The sequence below is a fragment of the Canis lupus genome, chromosome 2 (assembly GCF_003254725.2).
Source record: "Canis lupus dingo isolate Sandy chromosome 2, ASM325472v2, whole genome shotgun sequence".
Taxonomy (NCBI): domain Eukaryota; kingdom Metazoa; phylum Chordata; class Mammalia; order Carnivora; family Canidae; genus Canis; species Canis lupus.
In genome coordinates this window covers 7,229,117-7,249,747 of record NC_064244.1, presented here as the reverse complement: position 1 = coordinate 7,249,747, position 20,631 = coordinate 7,229,117, and the positions used below count along the sequence as shown (strand labels likewise).

General features: G+C 43.3%; 1 protein-coding gene across 6 annotated transcripts in view; it reads right to left on the bottom strand.

Annotated features, from left to right (window-relative positions):
- ARHGAP21 (Rho GTPase activating protein 21) overlaps nucleotides 1-16,394 on the bottom strand; it is a 136,523-nt gene extending 120,129 nt beyond the window's left edge. For 3 of the 6 annotated variants that reach the window (XM_049099824.1, XM_049099829.1, XM_049099830.1), the window contains exons 1-2: nucleotides 15,631-15,783; nucleotides 14,193-14,675 (exon numbers count right to left, since the gene is read on the bottom strand). In XM_049099824.1, the coding sequence (XP_048955781.1) occupies nucleotides 14,193-14,270 (78 nt within the window). In that variant the 5' untranslated portion in view covers nucleotides 14,271-14,675; nucleotides 15,631-15,783. Of the gene's footprint in view, nucleotides 1-13,919; nucleotides 14,012-14,192; nucleotides 14,676-15,630; nucleotides 15,784-16,044 lie in introns of those variants that run through there. The other 3 variants (XM_035713360.2, XM_049099826.1, XM_049099831.1) reach the window with 2 other exon arrangements.
- Nucleotides 16,395-20,631: the final 4,237 nt, after the last annotated feature.

The following is a 20,631-nucleotide window of genomic DNA, read 5'->3' as shown; positions in this document are numbered from 1 at the left end:
GACATCCTTACTCTGTTCCTGATATTAGTAGTAAAGTATTCAACATTTCTCCAAGTACGATACCTGCAGGTTTCTGTTATCAAATGGGGTAAATTTCTTTATATTCCCAGTTTTCTGAGAGATTTTATCATGAATGAGTGTTAAATTTTGTCAAATGCTTTTTCTGCATCTACTGAGAGATGATCATATGAATTTTCTCCTTTATTGTTTCTTGTTAAGCTATTAAATATGTTAATTATTAATACGTTAAAATGACAATCTTTCATTTCTGCGATAACTCCAACTTAATCATGACATTATTATCCTAGATTTAACTTGCTAACATATTGTTAAGAATTTTTCTATCTACAACCATGAAGGTTAGTGGTTTGAATTCCTTTCCTTATAGTGGTCTTGTCTAATAATTACCAGGCCTATACTGGCCTCATAAACAGGAGATGGGAAATATTCCCTCCACCTCATTTTTTGAGTTTGAATAGAATTGGACTCATTTCTTCCTTAAACATTCTAACATATAGAATATGTTAATGCAGCCATCAGGATCTGGAGTCTTCTTTGTGGGTAGGTTTTTAACTACAAATCAATTTCTTCAACAGATTTAGGACTAGTCAGATTTTTTTTTTAATTTCTCCTGGGGTGTTTTGGGAATTTGAATCTCTCAAGGTATAATATTGTGATTTATACTAAGAAATACATATTTGGTCTTCATCTCCATTCCCAGCACAGAGCACCTAAAACCCTTGGAATTTCCAAAGTGGTAAGAGCAACAAAGGTGTCTTTTGTTGTGTTAATGCGGTGACTTTTGGACTGCACCTAAAGATAGGGGCTGGTTGCCAAAAGAACCAAACCTGTGATTAGAGAGTTGGAACTTTCAGGCCCACCCCTCTGACCTTAGGGGAGGAGAGAAGGGCTGGCGTATGAATCACTCACCAATTGCTAATAATTTAATCAATTATGCATATGTAATGCAGCCTCCATAAAAATCCAAAAGGATAGGGTTCAAAAGCTTCCAGGTTGGTGAATACGTGAGGATTTGGGGAGAGTAGTGTGCTTGGAGAGGGCATGGAAGCTCTACACCTTTCCCCGTACCTTGTCCCATGCATCTCTCCCATGTGGCTGTTCCTGGGTTATATTCTTTTGTAATAAATCAGTGATCTAGTCAGTGTTTCTCTGAGTTCTTTGAGTCACTCTACCAAAGTAATCGAACCCAAGAAGGGGGATGTTGGAACCTCAGATCTACAGCCATCTATAGCTGGTGGGTCAGACAACAAACCTGGACTCGAAATGAGTGGCTAGGATGAGGGGGCAGTCCTACAGGAATGAGCTTTTAATCTGTGGGACCTGATGCTATGATGTGGTCTCCAGGCAGACAGTGTCAGAATTGAGTTGAACTATAAGATGCCCAGCTGATGCTGCAGAATGGCTTGGTTTGGGAACCCATTGCCACCATACACAAACAAATCTGAATGGGTACAGAATCCTTACACACAATCTACCCATAATATCTAACTGTCAAATTCATAGACTTAAAGTTGTTCATAATATTCCCTTTTTATCTTTTTACTGTCTGCAGGCTCTGAATGATGTCCCCTCTCTTATTCCTGATCTCGACATTTAATGTTTTTCCTCTTAATCACACAAACTGATTTTTAAAGTTTGAAATCCTTTCCAGAGACTGACATAAAGTCGCTTTCTGGTCTGCTGTCAATTCAAAGCCAACTAGAAAAGACAAACTATCAAATTTATGCTAAACATTTCACCATAGTTTGGCAAAATCAAGCAGTATTCACTTTCTAAGCCATGTGTTTTTGGTATCCTTATGCATCCTGAATATATATGAATATTTCAGAGCCTTAAATATCTCTCTACCTTTTTCCTAGAGATCCCACTTGATCCAAACACAATTTTCAGTACTGGTTCAAAGTAGATACAAGATTATGATCAAATAAAAAGACAGCCAAGAGCAGTGACAGATGCTAAGGATTAAATAGGGAAAAATGATTCTTCTTCCAAAGTCCTCACCTAAACTGAAGACAATTTGCATTAGCTCTTGTCTAGAGCGGATGCAGTTCTAGTAACCATAAACTATGATTATGATATGAAGTTCTGTCAATATCTTCAACTAGGGATTCTAGTTTGGGTCACATCACCCCAGGAAAGACTCCAGTGGTACCCAGTCTCTCCCACTAAGTCTACATTGTAATTGTGTGATTTTTAATCAACTGTACATTTTGGTAAGGCATCACTGGTGCTTTAGGCAGCCAAAACTAGTGAGAGTCAGAAATGAAGGCAGCTTAAAAACAAAACAAAGCAAAACAGAACAATGTATCAATTGAAAAATGTGCAAAGGATCTAAACAAACATTTCAACAAAGACATACATACAAACGACCAATAGTTATATAAAACGGTGCTGAACCTCGCTAATCATCAGAGAAATGCAAACCAAAACCACAGTGAGATAGCACCTCATCCTGTTAGAATGACTATTGCTAAACAACAAAAACCCAAAGTATTAGGGAAAATGTGGAAAAAAGGGAACCCTGGCACACTATCGGAAGGAATGTAAATTGGTACAGCCAATTTATATGGAGGATCCTTGAAAAATTAAAAATAGAACTATCATATGATCCAGCAATCCCATTTCTAGGTACTTATCCAAAAGAAATGAAATCAGGATCTCAAAGATAATATTTTTCAGTGTTAAAAAAGAAAGAAATCTTGCCATTTGTGACAACATGAATGAACCTGGAAGATATGCTAAGTGAAATAAGCCAGTCATGGAAAAGTAGATAAATACTATATGATCTCATTTATATGTGGAATCTGAAATAGACTCACAGAAGAAGAGACTATATCACAAGGGGCCAGGGAAAGTAGGGAAAATGGGGAGGTGATTGTCAAAGGGTACAAAGTTTTAGTTATGCAAGATTTTGGAGACTACTATAGAGCAAAGTGCTTAGAGCTAACAGTACTGTATTGTATATTTAAAATTTGCCAACAGGGTAGATCTTATGTTAAGAGTTCTTAATGCAGACACACACATACACACACACACAAATGCAAAAATAGCAGTAACAATAATACTTAAGGAGGTCACGAATATGTTTATGGCCTTAATGGAGGGAACAGTTTCATGCTGTATATTTATCCCCAAACTCACGGAGTTGTACACATTAAATATGTAAGCTTTTTTTTTTATTTTGTTTATTTATTCATGACAGACGCACAGAGAGAGAGAGAGAGAGAGAGGCAGAGACACAGGCAGAGGGAAAAGCAGGCTCCATGCAGGGAGCCCCATGTGGGACTAGATCCCAGGTCTCCAGGATCATGCCCTGGGCTGAAGGCGGGGCTAAACTGCTGGGCCACCAGGGCTGCCCATGTAAGCTTTTTACATATCAATCATACCTCAATAAAGGCATTTTAAAAAGCCAAGGTATGTCAAATATCCAGAACTCTAACATATTTGAGTATCTAACAACTATTCTAACAGGAGGACCTTTGAAGAAGCAACCCTGGACCTCTGTTTGAACAGCTTTATATCAAAGTCAACTAGAGAATCTGGGATTTCCTATTAACTCTCAGAAGCACTGTTTTTACCTAGGAAAAGAAAGCAAAAGAGAAATCCATTCACCACTGTCATTTATTCTTCTTCTATTGATATACTCATACCCACTTTTTAGTGTCTCTTGGCAAAACAGACACATGGGGTATAAACTAAACATCACATCCTAGAAGACAAGAAATACTTTGCATGTATGCCATCACATTCAAGGACGTCAGTTTTCTCCAAGGCTCCTCTTACTCCTTTGAATTCAAATCATTCTCTTTGGAGATGCCTATCAACCTTGGTTATGCCTTCTTCATTTGTTTACCGTCTCACTCTGTCAGAGCCTCCTTATCTTTACTCCTTCTCCAACATCACTTTCAATGACTTCAAGAAATCCTGCCTCTTCTTCAGAATTGGCAACTGGAGTCTGTCATTAGCTTGCATTGTATTTGCACTGTGCTATCCAATGCACCTCACATTCCATGAGATTGAAAGACAAGACTGATTCAACAGACAGACAGAATGGCTGCTAGTGTTAAATGACTGGAAGGGTATGTGGAAAGAAATATTCTGTTAATGATTAGCTTATTATTATTTATGTTAGAATACCTACTGAAACCCTTTATGATGTATACTTAAGCAAAGAGCATCATATATATATACACACACACACACATATATATATGAATGATAAATATGAAAGAGCACATAGAGAAAGAGAATGAGGATATATATGTTTTATTGCATTGTAACTTTTACTACCCTTGATAGAGTTAATATGAACAAATGACTGACTATAAGATGCACAAAAGAAATTATTCTGTTACTTGCTTAAAGAAAAATACCTTTCTGTAAATGACACAAAACAAATTACTTTTGTAATACAGCTAAAACGTATCAATAGCTTCAATATGACCAGAATCAGAGTTCTATAACTTTAAAAAATATTAACTTTTGGTTAAAGTATAACGTGCACACAAAAATGTACAACACGTATCATGGTTGAATTTTAAAGTGCTCTTTTGACATAAAGTTTATTTTATCTGAAAAGAATATTACTTTGGTATACTAATGACATGTAGAAATGCATGTGACTGAAAATATAAGAAAATAATTACAATTTTAATCTTGAAATTTTCACTTGTTCAGTCATTTAAATTTTCTCTCCATATTTTTGCCTGTTTTCTTTCTTTTCTTTTCTTTTTTTTTTTTTTTTTTTTTGCCTGTTTTCTTTACATTGATTTCAATCTGGGTAGAAAAATTCCAAAATCAGGATACCATAAGTATTCAGACTTTGGAAGGAGCTATGAATGTCATTTAGTCTTATTTTTCTCAAACTTGGAAGGTCACCAGGGGATCTTTTTAAAAGTTAAGGCTTTTCAGTCTCACTTCCAGGGATTCTAACATTAGCTTAATGGTGGGAATAAGAATCCGTGGTTTTATAAGTTGCCCAAGTGATTCTAATGATCACCCAGATTTCCCTGACTTAAATTCCTACCAAAGCAGGAATTCTGTCTATTATTCCCCAAGTGAAGGTCATCCTATCTACAAAGAATACATTCAATTTCAGTTACCTTCTTTAAAAAAAGTTTTTTTTTTCTGAATACAGAGCTGAATAAATTGGCTCATCTATCCACAGATCCTACCCCTGTCCTTCCTAGCCATTCAAAATAAATCTTACCTCTTTTCCAAATTACAGTACTTGAAAATACAGTATTTTTTAAAAAGTACACTGCTTTGTAAGTTTCCTTTCCCCATTTACAAAATTGGTGAAGTACATGTATGTGTGTCTAAGTATGTATGTGTCTACCTACATAGACATACGTGCACAGAAGGAGGGCTGATACCCACACAGTTCAAAATCTGTATATAACTTTTGACTCCCCAGAACTTACTGCTGACTGGAAGTCTTACGGATGACAAAAACAGTCAATTAATACACTTATTTTATATAATACACTATTTACTGTAGTCTTACAATAGAGTAAACTAAAGAAACTATTATTAACAAAATCATATGGAAAAATATATTTACAGTACTGTTTTGTTTTTGTCAAAAAATATCTGCATATAAGCAGACCCACACAGTTCAAACCTGTGTTGTTCAAGGATCAATTGTATATATCTTCCCTATGGGCAGAGAAGGGTATCTATAATACACTATTAAATGAAAAAAAAAAAGGTAAATTGAAAACATTTCCTAAAAGCATTATAATTGGGATCCCTGCGTGGCTCAGTGGTTTAGCGCCTGCCTTTGGCCCAGGGCGCGATCCTGGAGACCCGGGATCGAGTCCCGCGTCGGACTTCCTGCATGGAGCCTGCTTCTCCCTCCTCCTGTGTCTCTGCCTCTCTTTCTCTCTCTCTCTCTCTCTCTCTGTGTGTCTATATAAATAACAAAATAAATAAATCTTAAAAAAAATTTAATAAGTAAATAAAAATAAAAGCATTGTAATTAATATCTGATTTAAGCTGGATGCCCAAAGCGTTTCCTTACCCACTTCACATTCACTAGGTAGATAATACGTTTCCAGAAGCCAGTATGTAGAACCCAGAGAAGAAAATAGGACTCACTGACCAACCTAACACAAGTTCTTTTAAATACAGAATCTTTACTTACTATCAAACTTCTGGGGATTAAAGACGTCTGGATATCTTGAGGTTAAAAAAAGAAAAAAAATGCCCATTAATCCCCAAGATCACAGTAGCGAAGACATATCCAGAAGAAATGTAATCATAAACCCAGCTTTCTAACTACTGATATTTAAGGATACTCTCCACGTTGTAAGAAAAAAGAAAATCAAGATGTTCTTAAGAATATAAGTTCTGCCAAGATATACTAAAGATTAATGCACTGAACAAGAGTCTAAGTCAAAAGACTATGTCCTCATTTGGGTGTAAGAAGGAAGCAGTAGTTATGGGATCAGGAGCAAGCACTGCACATGTAGCACTACTCATGACTGTGCCAGATGTGGATCGTGACAAGGAGAAAAGGCAGTAAGAAACAAATTCTGAATCAAAACCACGCCCAGTATCAAATAGAAAACTTAAGAGCAGCCAATGTAACTAAGGAAAAGAAAATACACTCTTTAACTTGCCCATTTTTTAATAATAATAGTTTTCTCTGGTCTGCCCAAAAACTTTCCCCAAAATAGATGGACATTCAGAAATATCAAATATGGGTTCTAAATCTATTCTCTTATTCACAAATCTACACAGTGGGATTCCTTGCATATTCATGGAGAACTAGACAAAAGAGGACTTAGAAAAAAACAATTAGTTTCTTAAACCACAGTACAGTGTATCTGCTTGTCCCTCAGATTATTTTAGAAGTACAAAAGGCCATCTTCCAGATTTTATTGTGAAATAAAATATTTGCACAATCTTCAATTTATTTAAGAATATGACAGCTTCGACTAAAAAACTATTTTGGTGGAAGCAATCCAAAATGAAGTTTTTACATGAAGACATCTTCCTACTCTAAACCAATAGAACATATAAAAGGCTCATTAGATTTAACATATTTAATTCTTTATGGTCAATTAAAAGTAGATAAATATAGGACAATCTTTAAGTCTAATAACCTTTTGGTTTGCTAATCTAATCACATCAACCAGAAAGAAAAACAAGTGCCTCCCATATGGTCTTTCTGTAACAGAAAGTAGCTGCATTCAGTAATGGCATCTGTGCGTCTTTACCCACACTAGCATTGCTCACGCTGAAATCACCATATTGTTAAGTATAATAAGATGACAGGTCCCTTCACAAAGCAGAGAACAAAAGAAATGGAATATCACTTTTGTACTAGAATAATTTGACCTGGTAAAAACTGAAGAAATGAAAAAGGATCAGAGATTCTGTAACCAAAGAATAAGGACTTCACAAAATGTTTATCTCGGAAGAAAACAAATGCTAAGAAACACGGACAATGTATTGAGAAATTTTCTGTAGCTGGGGGTACTCATTTGCTGATGGCCTGCATCTAGTGATAGGTCCCACCCAATTCATTCATATCTGGAATTCTGCTGTAATGTCACTTCATACCTGCTGCTGCTACTGCTGCTGATCTGAATTCTGGAAGGCTTTACCTTTAATCGCAACCCGCAGCATAAAGCTTTTGACATGCAATGGTATTCTGACATACAGACTCAGGTATACAAAGGAACACATGTTTAAAGTTAAATAATAGTGTTATATTACATGGCACTACAATGAGCCTAGAATGAGTCCTAGGCCTCCCCTGAAAAACAAAAACAAAAAAAACACGTTTTTAAAAAAATATTCAAGTACTGTTTTGAGTAAGTGTGTATCCTTCTCAAAAAGTATGTAAGTATTATTTTAAACAGTATAGGTTTTCAAGAAGTCAGAGTTCCACAAGACTAGTGACATACTGCCTATTTTTAAAAATCTGTAAGTGGTGTCTGTTGATCATAGTTTTGGAATTAAGCAAAAAAGAGAAAATACAAAAATAATGTAATCCCCAAATTCTCATCATCTAGAATGAACAACGGCTAACATTTTGTCATAACCAACGTCATGATCGTTTTTAACTTGTGATGAAATGTTTATGATATTGAAAAATGTTTAATAAAGAACGTTAATAGACTAGCCGTTCGTTTTAAGACAAAATATTTTACCAATACAGACACATTATCTTTTTATAGTTTCCCCACCAGCCCATGTCCCCATCCACTGGTGTGTTAATTACCATTATCTCACCTCTTAGTGCATATTATTTCATACACGTGTGTACACACTGTGTGGGTTACTGTTACTTGGTTACAGGCTTCCCAAAGGGAGGAAAGATGCAAAGAAAAAAAGGTACCAAAGATGTGAACAGTAGTCCTAATGAAAATGGAGGTCCAGAAAACAAAATACTCATACCCTACACACTTCTGTATAATCTAAATTAAGTATTCACATGTTCTGTATCCTTACACAAACTCAATAACGTTTTAGAATTTTTCTTAGTCTTGACTCACTCATTCATTCACTCATTGGAAAAAAATATTTGTGGGCCAGCAATGGGCTAGGCGTTCTTCTTGGCACAGAAAGTACCATGTGAACAAAACGAACCACACTTAATACTAGCATTCAAGATACATGATCTGCCCCAATAAATAAGCAAAATCAGATGGATAAGCATATCAGATGCACAGTAAAGGCAAGCAAGGTGTGTCATGGGAGCAGGGGGAAGGTGTTCGATAAACCCAATGGTCAGCAAAGGCCTCACTCAGGTGACCTCAAGGCAAGACCTGAAAGAGACAAGGAAGCGAGCCCTGCACACACCTGAGTGGGGAGAGTGCTCCCAGTGGAGGATACAGCTAGTGGTGGGAAGGCTCTGGGGAATGCCACGCCCAGGAGTGTGCTCAAGAGTCCAGAATGACCAGTACAGAGGGAAGGCAGTGAGAGCAGCAGAAGGTGAGGTCCAGGAGGTGGGAGGGCAGATTGTGTGGGGCTCTGCAGGGCCTATAAAGACTTCAGCTTTTAACCCTGAGGGAAATGAGAAGCCATCAGAGGAATGTGAGCAAAGGAGTGACACGCTCTGATCTACAGAAGGTTCGCTCTGGTTACCGTGTGGAGAACAGACTCCAAGAGGGCAAGCACGTGAGGCTGACAGTCACCCAGATTTGTATAGTGTGCATGAGAGAGATCAAAGATCACTCCAAGAAGCCTGACCTGAAAGGCCAGAGTGCTGGTGCTTGAGAGGAGGGAACTGGGAAGGTGGGCAGGAGGAGTGGATGCAGAGAATCTGGAATCTGGTTTTTGATATGCCTCTTTACTCTCCAAGTGGAGACTCAGTGGTCAGGTGGATGTAGGAATCTGACTTTAAGGGATATAGAGACCAGACAGGGGTGGACACACACATACACACACACAACTATACAGGTATATATTTGAATTATCAGTATATACTTGATGTTTAAAGTCAGGAAAGTGAGCACAAGGTCACCTGGGTGGCTCAGTGGTTGAGCATCTGTCTTTGGCTCAGGGCATGATCCCAGGGTCCTGAGATGAAGTCCTGCATTAGACTCCCTGAAGGGAACCTGCCTCTCCCTCTGCCTGTGTCTCTGCCTGTCTCCGTGTGTCTCTCATGAATAAATAAATAAAATCTAAAAAAAAAAAAAAAAGGAAAGTCAACACAGAAAAAAGAAAGAGGGTCAAACTCAACCCTGATGTATATGAAGATTCAGCAGGCCAGAAAGTTGAGGAAATTACCAGGCTGAGAAGTGAGGAGGAGGGACCAATAAGGTAGGTGGATAATCAAGACAGTACAGTGTACCCGAATCTAGGTGAACACTGAAGAAAAATTAAAGCCCTTCCTACATATTCCTTCACTAATTCAACAGTATTTACTGAGTACCTACTATGAGCCAGACACAGTCAAAGCAAACAGGGTGCCTGTTGCTATGGGAGTTGCAGTCCAGGGGGGAATACGGATAAAGCAATTCGCAGGCACTATTCCTAATAAAGCAAAGGGTGTCTGGGAATAATGCACTGGGGGGTAACTACTCCAGTCCTAGACGGTCAGGAAAGGCTTTCCTAAGTTAGTGATGGTGAAGGAGAGACCAGATTGATGAAAAAGCAGGCAGGAGGGAGGTGGAGGAGGAGAAGCTGGAAGGGTGGAAGGAAACAGTATTTGAAAGGACCCAAAGTGGAGAGAAGCATGGAACAAACAGTGTCCCCAGTGGAACAAAGTGTAGGAGAAGATTATTTACAGTCCTTTCAGCCTTCTCAAGAGTTTGAACTTTATTCCACAAGCGATGGGAAACCAGAAAATTGTTCTCCCAGGGGGAATGTAACAACTGACCTTGGATTGAAGGAGGAGCACTGTGAGTATGGCAGGTCCAGGGTGCCTGCGGAGGACCAGGCTCAAGGCTGGGAACCGGGCTCAAGGCTGGGAAGGTAGTCAGGGAGCCTGGGCTGTGGCTGACCCAAACTCAGGTAGTGGCTGCAGGATCTGGAATGCATACTTGGTAGGACTTTGGATAGGAAGAATGAGGAGAGAGAAGGGTCAAGGATGATAACCCGGTTTTTGACTGGGACAGATAAGGAGATAGCTGGTGCTATTCACTAAAAGAAGGAACTCCGCCAGAGGGGAAGGTCGCTGGTAGGAGTAAAATTTGTTAAGTTTGATGCCTGTGGGTGATCCAAAAAAAAAAAAAAAAAAAAAAAAAACCAGTTTAGCAAATAGGTCTGGAGAGCAACTATAACACGTGGGATTAGGCTGTAAATTTAGAATCACCAGCAAGCAGATTAAAGCCATGGGAGGGTGAAAAGTGAGACCCTTGGAAGTGAGAAAGACTAGAGGAATGGCAAGAGCCTGGCTCTAGGTAAAGCCAACATGAAGGGGGGCAGAGAGGAAGAAGAACCCCAGGGAGAGAAAGGGGGAAGGGAGAGAGAAAGAAAGAGAGAGTGCCCAAGATAGCGCCTGAGAAGGAACAAGGGACAAAAGCCAAGTGCACAGTATTCCAGAAAGAGGAGCAAAAGGATGAATTCTCATAGTTCAGACACAGAAAAATGCCTTACTGTATTATCTACACTATTCCAAAATCAACCAATGATTCTCTTTCATCAGCTATAATACATTTTAGTCCTGGGATAATCTCAGTCTAGATGAAGAAGCCAAACATCAAATGAAATAAATTAATAAATAATACTGATTAGCATCAGTAAATATGTTTATTTTAACAACCGATTGTGGAAGGGCTGAAAATTCTATCCCTGGGGAATACTATGGCCTACAGATAAAAAAAAAAAATGAAATAAGTATTAGAATCAGGAAAAATAATGTGGTCTAAAAAGCTGAGGAATGAGTTGGTTAAAAAAAAAAAAAAAAAAAAGGAGGCAAGCTGAACCTTAAAGGATGAGCTCTATAGTGTATGAAAGGGGTGATGATTATCACCAAGGATTCAGTCTAAATTAAGCGATTCTGTGAGCAACGCCACTTCAAGGCTAAATGTCGGAAGACTTCACAGACCAGACTGTACACACGCACACAACACACCAGCTCAGAGAGTAAAATGATGTTTTCAGACACACAAAGTATGTAACTCTGCATGAATAGAATTGTGCCATCCTTACTGTACAATCCCAAGATATATTCTACTGAATTGTCACAATTCGTTATTTGAAGAGGATTGTTTGGCATTTGTTTGGTTTTTAACCTTCCAATATATGCTTGGGGAGTGGTGCTTACATTTATTCATGTACCAACACAATTAGATTCTAATACATATGATGAACAAGTAGTTCCACATTATTTACAACGGTGGAATTAACCAGATAAGCCATGAATCAGAGATTCCTATTAATTTACTACATTAATTTCTTCTGTCCTACACAGTTAAGTTTTTGGCTGATGAACAATATTAGTATTAAGATATGTATGCTTGTGTCTTTGGTAGGTAGAAACACATAAATGTGTGTATTCCAAGACATTTAGGAACATGGCTATCGGTTTTTAAAAGCTTTTAAAGAATGACAGTACTACTCTAGAATGTAATACTTCTAATAAAATTAAACACAAAAATTAAGTGCAGTGTTTCAAGACTTAAATATGTATCAATCCAAAGAATTCCAGCGGCAACTCTCTTTTTATTACTAATAAATATTCACAAGATTTAAAGTGCATCCAAAGTATCAGTGAGAGGTAAATGCACAACAATGAAACAGGCAATAATTACTCCTTAAGCTGAGATATTAAAATGTTGTCTGACAGCATATAGCCCCTTTATTTCTATTCCCACATAGAATTAGGGTAACTATCTACCTATTCTTTAAAAAGCCAAACAATATGATAGCTTAATATCAAACTCAAGTTCTGTGTATAATCTTTAAATTAGCAAAATACAGGCAACAGAATGATTTCTTGGTTCCCAAACTACAAGTAATATGGTTATGCCAGCAGAAACATCCAAATGAAAACAAATGTCACAGCTCTTAAAAAAAATACATAACTGTCAGTGTTAATATAAGCCAAGTGTGCAACTGGAAACACTGCCTTCTAGCCAAGGACAAGATGTATCTAATATAAATTCTTGGTTTGGGGACATCCCTTAAATGACACCCCTCTCCCCCCCAAAAATCAAATAACATTAGCTTTTGCAAATATAATGCAAATAACATGCTAATTAAAGTATTCACAAGACAATGACGAATAAGGCTTTGGGACCACAGTACATATCATTATGTAACTACAATACACATTAAGCAATCGCCAAGTTGTACGTAGGCCTTCCAAAAGGAGTTATTATGGTTTACCGTGATCAGAGGATTGTGGTGTTATACTTAATCACGTTTTTACCTGCAAGCAGGTGTTTACAGGTGTCAAAAAGTAAAGCACGAATTCTAACTGTAACCCCCTTCTACGGAGTTGTATAGTTATGGGACACTGTACCCACCTTCCTGTATTTTCTACATAAACTTTCTAACCCAATATGAAGTAAGCTACATGAAGCAAGTTTCTCTGCCTGCTTTAAAAACAATTGAACTTGACTCATTTTTATTAAAATACCAAAACTCACACACACAGAAGTAGGCCTTGTTTCAATGGCCATGAGCTTAAAATTTAACACTGACAAGGCACAAAAGAAACAATGAGAGTAAAGGCTCTTTGGAGGATGTTACTATAACCTAGTCAATCTGTCAATAAAAACATAGACGGCTCAAAAGTAAAGTTCAAAGTGTAACAATAGTCAGTACATTTAGTTAGCAAATTACAGAAACCACCAAGAACTATGTAAACACAATATAGCCCCTATAGAATTAAGTAGAATATAAAAAGAAGATAAATGTATAGAAGGAGAAGAAAGAATATGAGAGGCAACAGGGCATATGGGTGTCATAAATTAACGGCTTTTCTGATTTCTGTCCTGCCTACTTAAAAATTTTCAGAAAGCCTGGCCTGTAATCTTCCGAGCCTTCCCAAAGATGATGGCCTAAAGCCAATGCAAGCCACCTGACACCCAAGGGCCGCTCACAGAACTTCCCAGCACTTCCCAGCGGTGAAAAGAAGGACATAAATAAAGGAACAGGTAAAGGCAGGAAAGGATTTTTCAGCGAGCTGGAATCACAACTTCTACAAATCTGTTTTTCCAGGCTGTGCTCAAACTGTCCAGGAGAGAAAAGACTTGTTTTTCTACCCAGAGCAGAGAGTCACAGCAACAGCAAGCCCGAATACCCATCAAAGCCCAAGTGAGCCGAGTCCCCGTTGCAGCAGGCATACCAGCTGCCCCCTCTCCACCTCTGAGAGCGGATCCTGGATACAGACCCACAGAATGCACAAAGGCATCCCCGGCACGGCCCAACTCTAAAACTACTGGTGGACGGAACTGACAGAAGACAGAGACACTTGTAGCATTTCCAGTCACCTGAAATGGGAGGATTCCCGGCTCTGAGGTGATGGGGCAAGATGGGGCATTTCTAAGTGAGGAAACCCTTCTTGCGGAATCACTGGCAGTTCCTGGAAGCAAAAGCGGGCAAGGCTGCACTGCCCTGGAGTCAAGCTGGGGAACTCCCACAAACCAGCCCAAAGGCCCCAAGGCCTCTCCTCAAGCCCCTGGCAGCTGACCTCCCCGCCAACCCCAACGCCAGCAGGACACCTTGCAGATGGCAGCAGCCCAAGATGCTGCCTCTGCGCTTACCTCGCAGGTGGGGGACCCGCAGGCCTTGAGCTTGTCACCATCTCCCTCCGGCAGACCAGTCCGGCGTGTGGCCATCATTTCATTTCAAATTATAAAGAAGGGACCAACCCTTCGGGGTCCACATTGGGGGGGCGGGATGCCACCACACACCGAAAAGGGAAGAAATGCCACACACCAGGCTCCGAGGAGGTGCAGGGCTGGAGAACCGAGGAATGCGCCCGGGAACGAAACGTTTTTATGAAAGCTCCTGCAAAACGCCCTGATGATCTCTTCGGACTTCAACTGACTTCACCGTCTTCGTCCATCTCTCGAGACTTTAAAAAAAAAAAAAAAACCACACACACACACAAAGACGACGGGTCTTCTCGGCAGCTACGGAGGCCAACTGCAGAAAGCGGTCCCCCTCCTCCGGGCGCTACTCCGCGACCGAGGGCAATCCGAGTGGGTCGCAAGGCTCGGGCTCAGCTCCCGGAGAGACCTCGCCTAGAACAGGGAAGAGTTAAAGGGCGTGAACTTTCTCCAGACGCTGACCTTAGCCTTGCCACCAGTCTACAGTCTACACCAAGTTCGCGTTTCCAGCACTCGGAAAGATCATCCGGTCCATGCTGGTGAACCTCACGCACGAAAGGGGAAATAATCCTCCCTTAGAAAGCAGAAAGAAAAGAGGAAAAACCCAGAAATCAGGGGGAGAGAAAATGAGAAGCATCCTAAGTGCACGGTGTGTGCGCCAAACACGCCTGGGTGGCGTGCAGCCTTCAGGGGGAAAAAAAAAATCCCTTTTCGAGTGCATTTTAATGAATGTATTTTCTGGGCAAAAGAGAGCGTGTACAGATAGGCTCTGGGGCATCACCCAGACACGTACACTTAACGGGAAGTTTTCTCCCCCACGAGATTAAAATGGAATGATACTTTCCGAAAGCTCGGATCGCTCCCCTACCCCCCCCCGCCCCACCACCACCAAAATAAAAACAAAAAGCCAGCCTCGCAGGCGGGCAGCGCCGGCCGGGCCGGCGGCGGGCGGACGGGGTGAGCCCTGCGCCCCGAGGCCGCCCCCGAGGAGGCGGCTGTTTGGCTTGGCCCGCGGCGGCGCTGGGCGGGGAGGTGTGCGCGGCCGCGGGCGGGACCCGGGCGCAGCTCCCTCTCCGGGGCATTATTCTGGAGCGACAGAAATGAAGCCGCAGCCCGGGCAACTTTACTTGCTGCTCCCCGAACTACCATTCGGCACTCTCTTTCCCTTGCCCTGGGGCCACCTCGGGAAGGGAAAAGATTAAAAAAAAAAAAAAAAAAAAAAAAAAACCACCACCCACCCACCACTATTTCCTCCGCCCCTTCCAGAGGCGGGTCGGTGATCTCGATCTCCCGGGAAGGGCGGCCCAAATATGCACTTCTCTAAAGGTGTCGGGAGACCCGGGGGAAACCCCCAAACCGAGGGGCTTACCCTTCGCAGCCCGCCCGGCCCGGCTCCCGAGGCGCGGCGGCGAGCAGAGCGGGGACGCGGGCGGGCGCCGGGCCCGGCCGGGACGCGCTAGGCCGCAGGCTCGGTTAATATTCATGAGCGGACGGGAGGCGCCCCTCCTCCACGGCCGGCCGGCCGGACCTCGGCGCCCGCCGCCGGCCTTTGTGCCCTTCCCTCCTTCCCCCGGCCCTCCCTCGCTCCGCACACGCGGGCGCGGCCCCTCCGCCCCCGCCCCCGCCGGGCGTCCGCCGCGGGCTCCCTCCGGCCCCGCGCCAGCGCCGGGCGGGGTGGCCTGGGGTGGCGGGAAGGGAGGGAGCCCGCGGCGCGCCGGGCTCTCCACCCGCCCGCGGGCGCTGCGCCCTCTCGGCCGAGGCGGAAAGCAAAGCAGACACGCACCGGAGGAAGCGGGGCGAGTGGATCCGCTCGGGGCTGGCGGGCCCCCGGCGGCGCGCCCCGCACGCCCGGCGCGAGGACGATCCGCCGCTGCCCGCCGCCGCGCTCCGAGGCCGCCGCCCCCGGCCGGCCGCTCCCAGGCACCGCCGCGACCCGCCCCGGCCGGGCCCGGGCTCTCGGCCGCCGCGGGAGGGCGTGGGGCGGGGCGGCGGCCGCCGGACTCTCCCCTCGCCTCGCCGGGCCGGGCCGGGGCCGCGCTCGGGCGCCCGCGATCGCCAAGTGACAGAAGCGCCTCGCTCCGCCGCCGCGCCGAGCTGTTTCCCGGGGGCGGATTTCTCGCTTCTTCCTCCCTGGATCCACCTCCTCCCACTCCACCTCCTTCCCCTCCCCTCCCCAGGGGAGGCTCTGGGGCTGAATATTTTCTGTCTTGAATAATACGGTCCCGGGAACCGACGCTGCAGCAGGGGGATTAGCCGGGGCCGGGGCCGGGGCGGGGGCGGGGGCGGGGGGGCTCGCCAGCCCCCTCCCAGCGCGGCTCCGACCCGCCGGCCTTCGCTTCCTCCCACCCAGACCCCCGCCCCCCAAAGCCTCCCCGGCCTCCTCCGGGCTGCCGAGCGCGGAGCGGGACCGGCCGGGAGCCGAGCTTTCTGCGGGGGAAGACGACGAGGTGCTGGGTGTCAGGGGCGGACAGGGGAGCAGCTCTGCGGCTGGACTCGCCAGCCGGAGGGGTCACGGGGTCCCGGCCTGCGGGAACCTATCTTGCCGAATTTCTCGCCCCCTTCTTTGGCTGCGGGAGGGGAAAGGAGCGGCGCTGCGAGGTGCGACTTGCAGATAATAAGGGAGTGTCCTTTCACGCCCAACTGCAAAATAGGTTCCCGACTGCGGGGGAGGGGGTCGCAGCGAGGCGTCGTTCATTCACTTATTTCCCCATATAAATCTGCAGAGGGCTGGATGAGGTCGGCGCGGCCCGCGGGACCGGGGGAAGGCGGCGGGCGCTCCGCTCCGCTCCACGGGTCACCGCGGCTCCGGGCCCCGAGCTCCGCCGCGGCCCCTCCCCACCCGATCCCCGGCCGGCCGCGGACCCCGGGCGGCTCGCCCCGCCCCGCCCCGCCCCGCTCCGCCCCGCCCCGCCCCGCTCCGCCCCGCCCCGCTCCGCCCCGCCCCGCCGCGCCGCGCCGCGCCTCACAACATCTCCCGCTGCAAACGGCCCAATCGGGAGGCGCGACGAGAGCATGCGAGCCAATCAGGGGCTGCTGACTCAGGCTTCCCTCCACCCTTCGCCCCGCCCCCGGGAGGAAAAGCCGCCGCCCCGCGGTCTCGTCCTCCCACTCCCCCGCGGACCCCCCCGCCCCCCCACTCTCCGCTCGTGGGGAGGTGGCTCCCCGGCTGCGGTGCTCGCGGGGCTGCTGTGGGGTAGTCCGCCGAGGCGGCGGCGTTTGTCACCTTGTCACCCTCATCCTCGCCCCCTCCCAGACACACCCCTGCTCCCTTCCCCAGTCCTCCTGCTGGTGCTGTTGAGGGTCATTTGTATCCTCACTCCGGCGGGGGACTGCCAGCTATTGTGTCTGCTCAGCTGCCACCACCCTCCTGAGGGAAAAAAAAAGGAACAAAACCAAGAAGCTATGGGATCTGCTTACCTTTTCCTTCTTTCTTAAACCACACTATCCCCTGAAGATTTTAAGACCTCTCCCCATCCCCTACTCCCCGCCCGCCGCCTGGGGTCCCGATAAGGAACCCCCGCCCCCCCAAACCAACCAAACAAAAACACACTCCCTGGAGCCTGAATACCTGTGCCTTCGTTTTTAATATTCCTCAGAGTGGAAGGTGCCAAACATTTAGAATATACAACTAAATCCTCAGCCTCAATTAGAGGAAAGACTGACTGGATCATCTTTATCTAGCCATGAAATTTGCATGTTCATGACAGCCCCTGACAAAACTAGTCAGCCAATAACAAAGAACAACAACAACAATAAAAAAAAGAATAAAAAAGAGGGAATGCCTGCCAGTCATTTGGTAATTTACTGAATAGCCCACTGGGCTATAGCAGTATCCAGTTCTAGATACTGTTGAGTAAATTAACAAGAAGTGAATAGAAATGCAGGGTTCAAGTAGCGTACCTCTAGTGGGCTTATAGAATATGTCCAGAAAGGAAAAACAATTTCAGGCACAAAACAGCTCCTTACAAATGCAAATGTGCATGCATGGCTAAACGGAGTACTTCATAGCTGAGGATATCTAGGGTTAAGATTTTTGCAATGGAAATTTTTATAAGTGTTGATTTTAAAAGATTTTCAGCTTGGTAAAGGAGAGTAAATATTGGCCATGGAAGGCGACATGAGAGGAGGTAAACACATCTTAGGAATTGTGGGGAAATAACATAACCTAGAAAGACATTTCTATAAAAGGTAGATGGGAGCATCAAGATTACAGTCTAGCTCCATCATTTACCTTGTGACTTAAGGCAAATTATTGCTTATGTGTATAAAGTACTAGAGCTATCGAGTAATAATGCTGCCTGCCATCTATATAGCACTGTCTCTGCTCTAGGTATCCCTCCAAGAGCTTTACACACAACTTAATGAAGTAACTGTGTGACAGAGACAGGATTAAGCCCAGAGGGTTGGCTCCAGAGTTCACGCTTTTCTCCACAACACTACACTACCCCTAACATGGTTTTCCAACAATACAACAACATTAACTAACGTTTACTTTGCTTATTATGTGCTAATTATTGTGCTTTGTGGGTAACTAATTTATTCTTACCTCTGGGTTAGGCATGACTATGATGTTCCATATTGGGGAATGTTTTTAAGAGCCATTATGAGAAGTTGTAATGATATGTATCTTATTTCTGTTACGATGGGAATGATCATGATGTTCTAAAATTTGGAGAAATTTTTAAGAATCATTACGATACATTGCTATCATATGTGTCTATGTTTACAGACTATCTGGTTGGACAGGGACAGTACAGTAGCACAGAACTTAAACTGGGGAAATCTGGGTCCTAGTCCTCTCCTGGGACCTCTGGGTGTGATAGCACTTTCCCGAGCTAGCTGGGCTATCGAGAACATCAAATGAGATAACACAAGTAAAGGAGCTTTCAAAATGTAAAAAAATCATTATTCTGATTGCAGTCTTATTATAAAGCAGGTATTTATCCTGTTTCCCCAACTAGGAACTCTCTATACTCTGTATAATATTTTATTGTCATTGATTAGGAACATTTTAACGTGGTTAAAAATTAGGTCAATTCCTTTCTGAAGGTATGAGCAATAATAATATTTTATTAACGGTTTGAGCTCTCCTTGAGATGCATTCAAAGCAGACCAAAGTGGACGCTCTCTGGGCATCTCTAAAGTGGCAGCCATCAGCCAGTCATTTGCCATTCCAAAGGCGGATGGTGTAACTGGTGGAGAATGCATACCTTTAGAGCTCCCTTCAGCTGCCCATCTTGGGCATTTCACTCATTAACACCTCCACCAGAGGGAGGGCAAGAGAAAGGAAAAGGAGCCAAACTTAAATCCTGTGGATACTTGTTAACTGCTTCAGCGAGAGATTTGGTGAAACAGTGGGTTTGGGGATCACTGTCACTGAAAGGAGGTCTGGAATCAGATTTGGGTTTCACAGTTGGTATCTTGCTAGTTTTCTTTATCCTGAGTATCATGGATAAGCAAGAGCTAACAGTAATTGTACCTTTGTTTTACTTTGAAAGGCTAATGTTTTCCTCTTTTTGAGCAAAGCCAATTAATAATCTCGCTTCTTAGAGTCTCCCTTGAAATAGTCTAAGAAATCACTACAGCCATATTCATAACTGCAAGACAGTCTTTGTACACTATAATTCTGACAGTGTAGACAAGACATTTTTAAAGATGCGAACTATATCCTTAAAAAATAGCTTTTGACTTTGTTAATGACATAATAATGTTGTTTTGGTGAACCAGAATCAAGAAAAAATGTCGAAGCCAAAAATAGAGCCAAGTGTCTTAACCCCTGGTCTAATGTCATTCTGTTATAAGCTATGGATGATTTCTACTCTGAATATAGAAGTTGGCAATTCTAAGAGGCACAAGTCTTTGCCAGTGAATTCCACAGATGAAATGTGTAATTTGGGATGAAGCATTTGTAAAACTATGTGTCCGAGGCAGTTAAGACCAATGGCCCTCAGAAAAGTAAACATTTTTTTGGTGTTAGGACAATACTGTAGACTTTATTTCTTTTTCATACAATAGTAAAAAAGGCATATTACCTGCTAATATTTCTCGGAAAAAGATTTTCATGTTGAATTGAATAGTTCCAGAAAACCCACATCTCTACCAAGGCATTCACTACTGTTAACAAGAGAAGGGAGTAATTTTCCATAATAAATAAGGTTTCTAAGATTCTTCTTCCTTCATCACCTCATTTATAATAATAATGTAAGTGATTTACTAACTTAATGTTCTGTATTCGCTAAATACATGATATTATTTCTGTCTTCGTGATGGCTATCATCAATTATTAATTTCTAACCTAAAAAATAGTGATGCTACTTAATTCAGTGTGTATAGTACCTAGCAAACTGCCATACACACTAGATATTTTTGA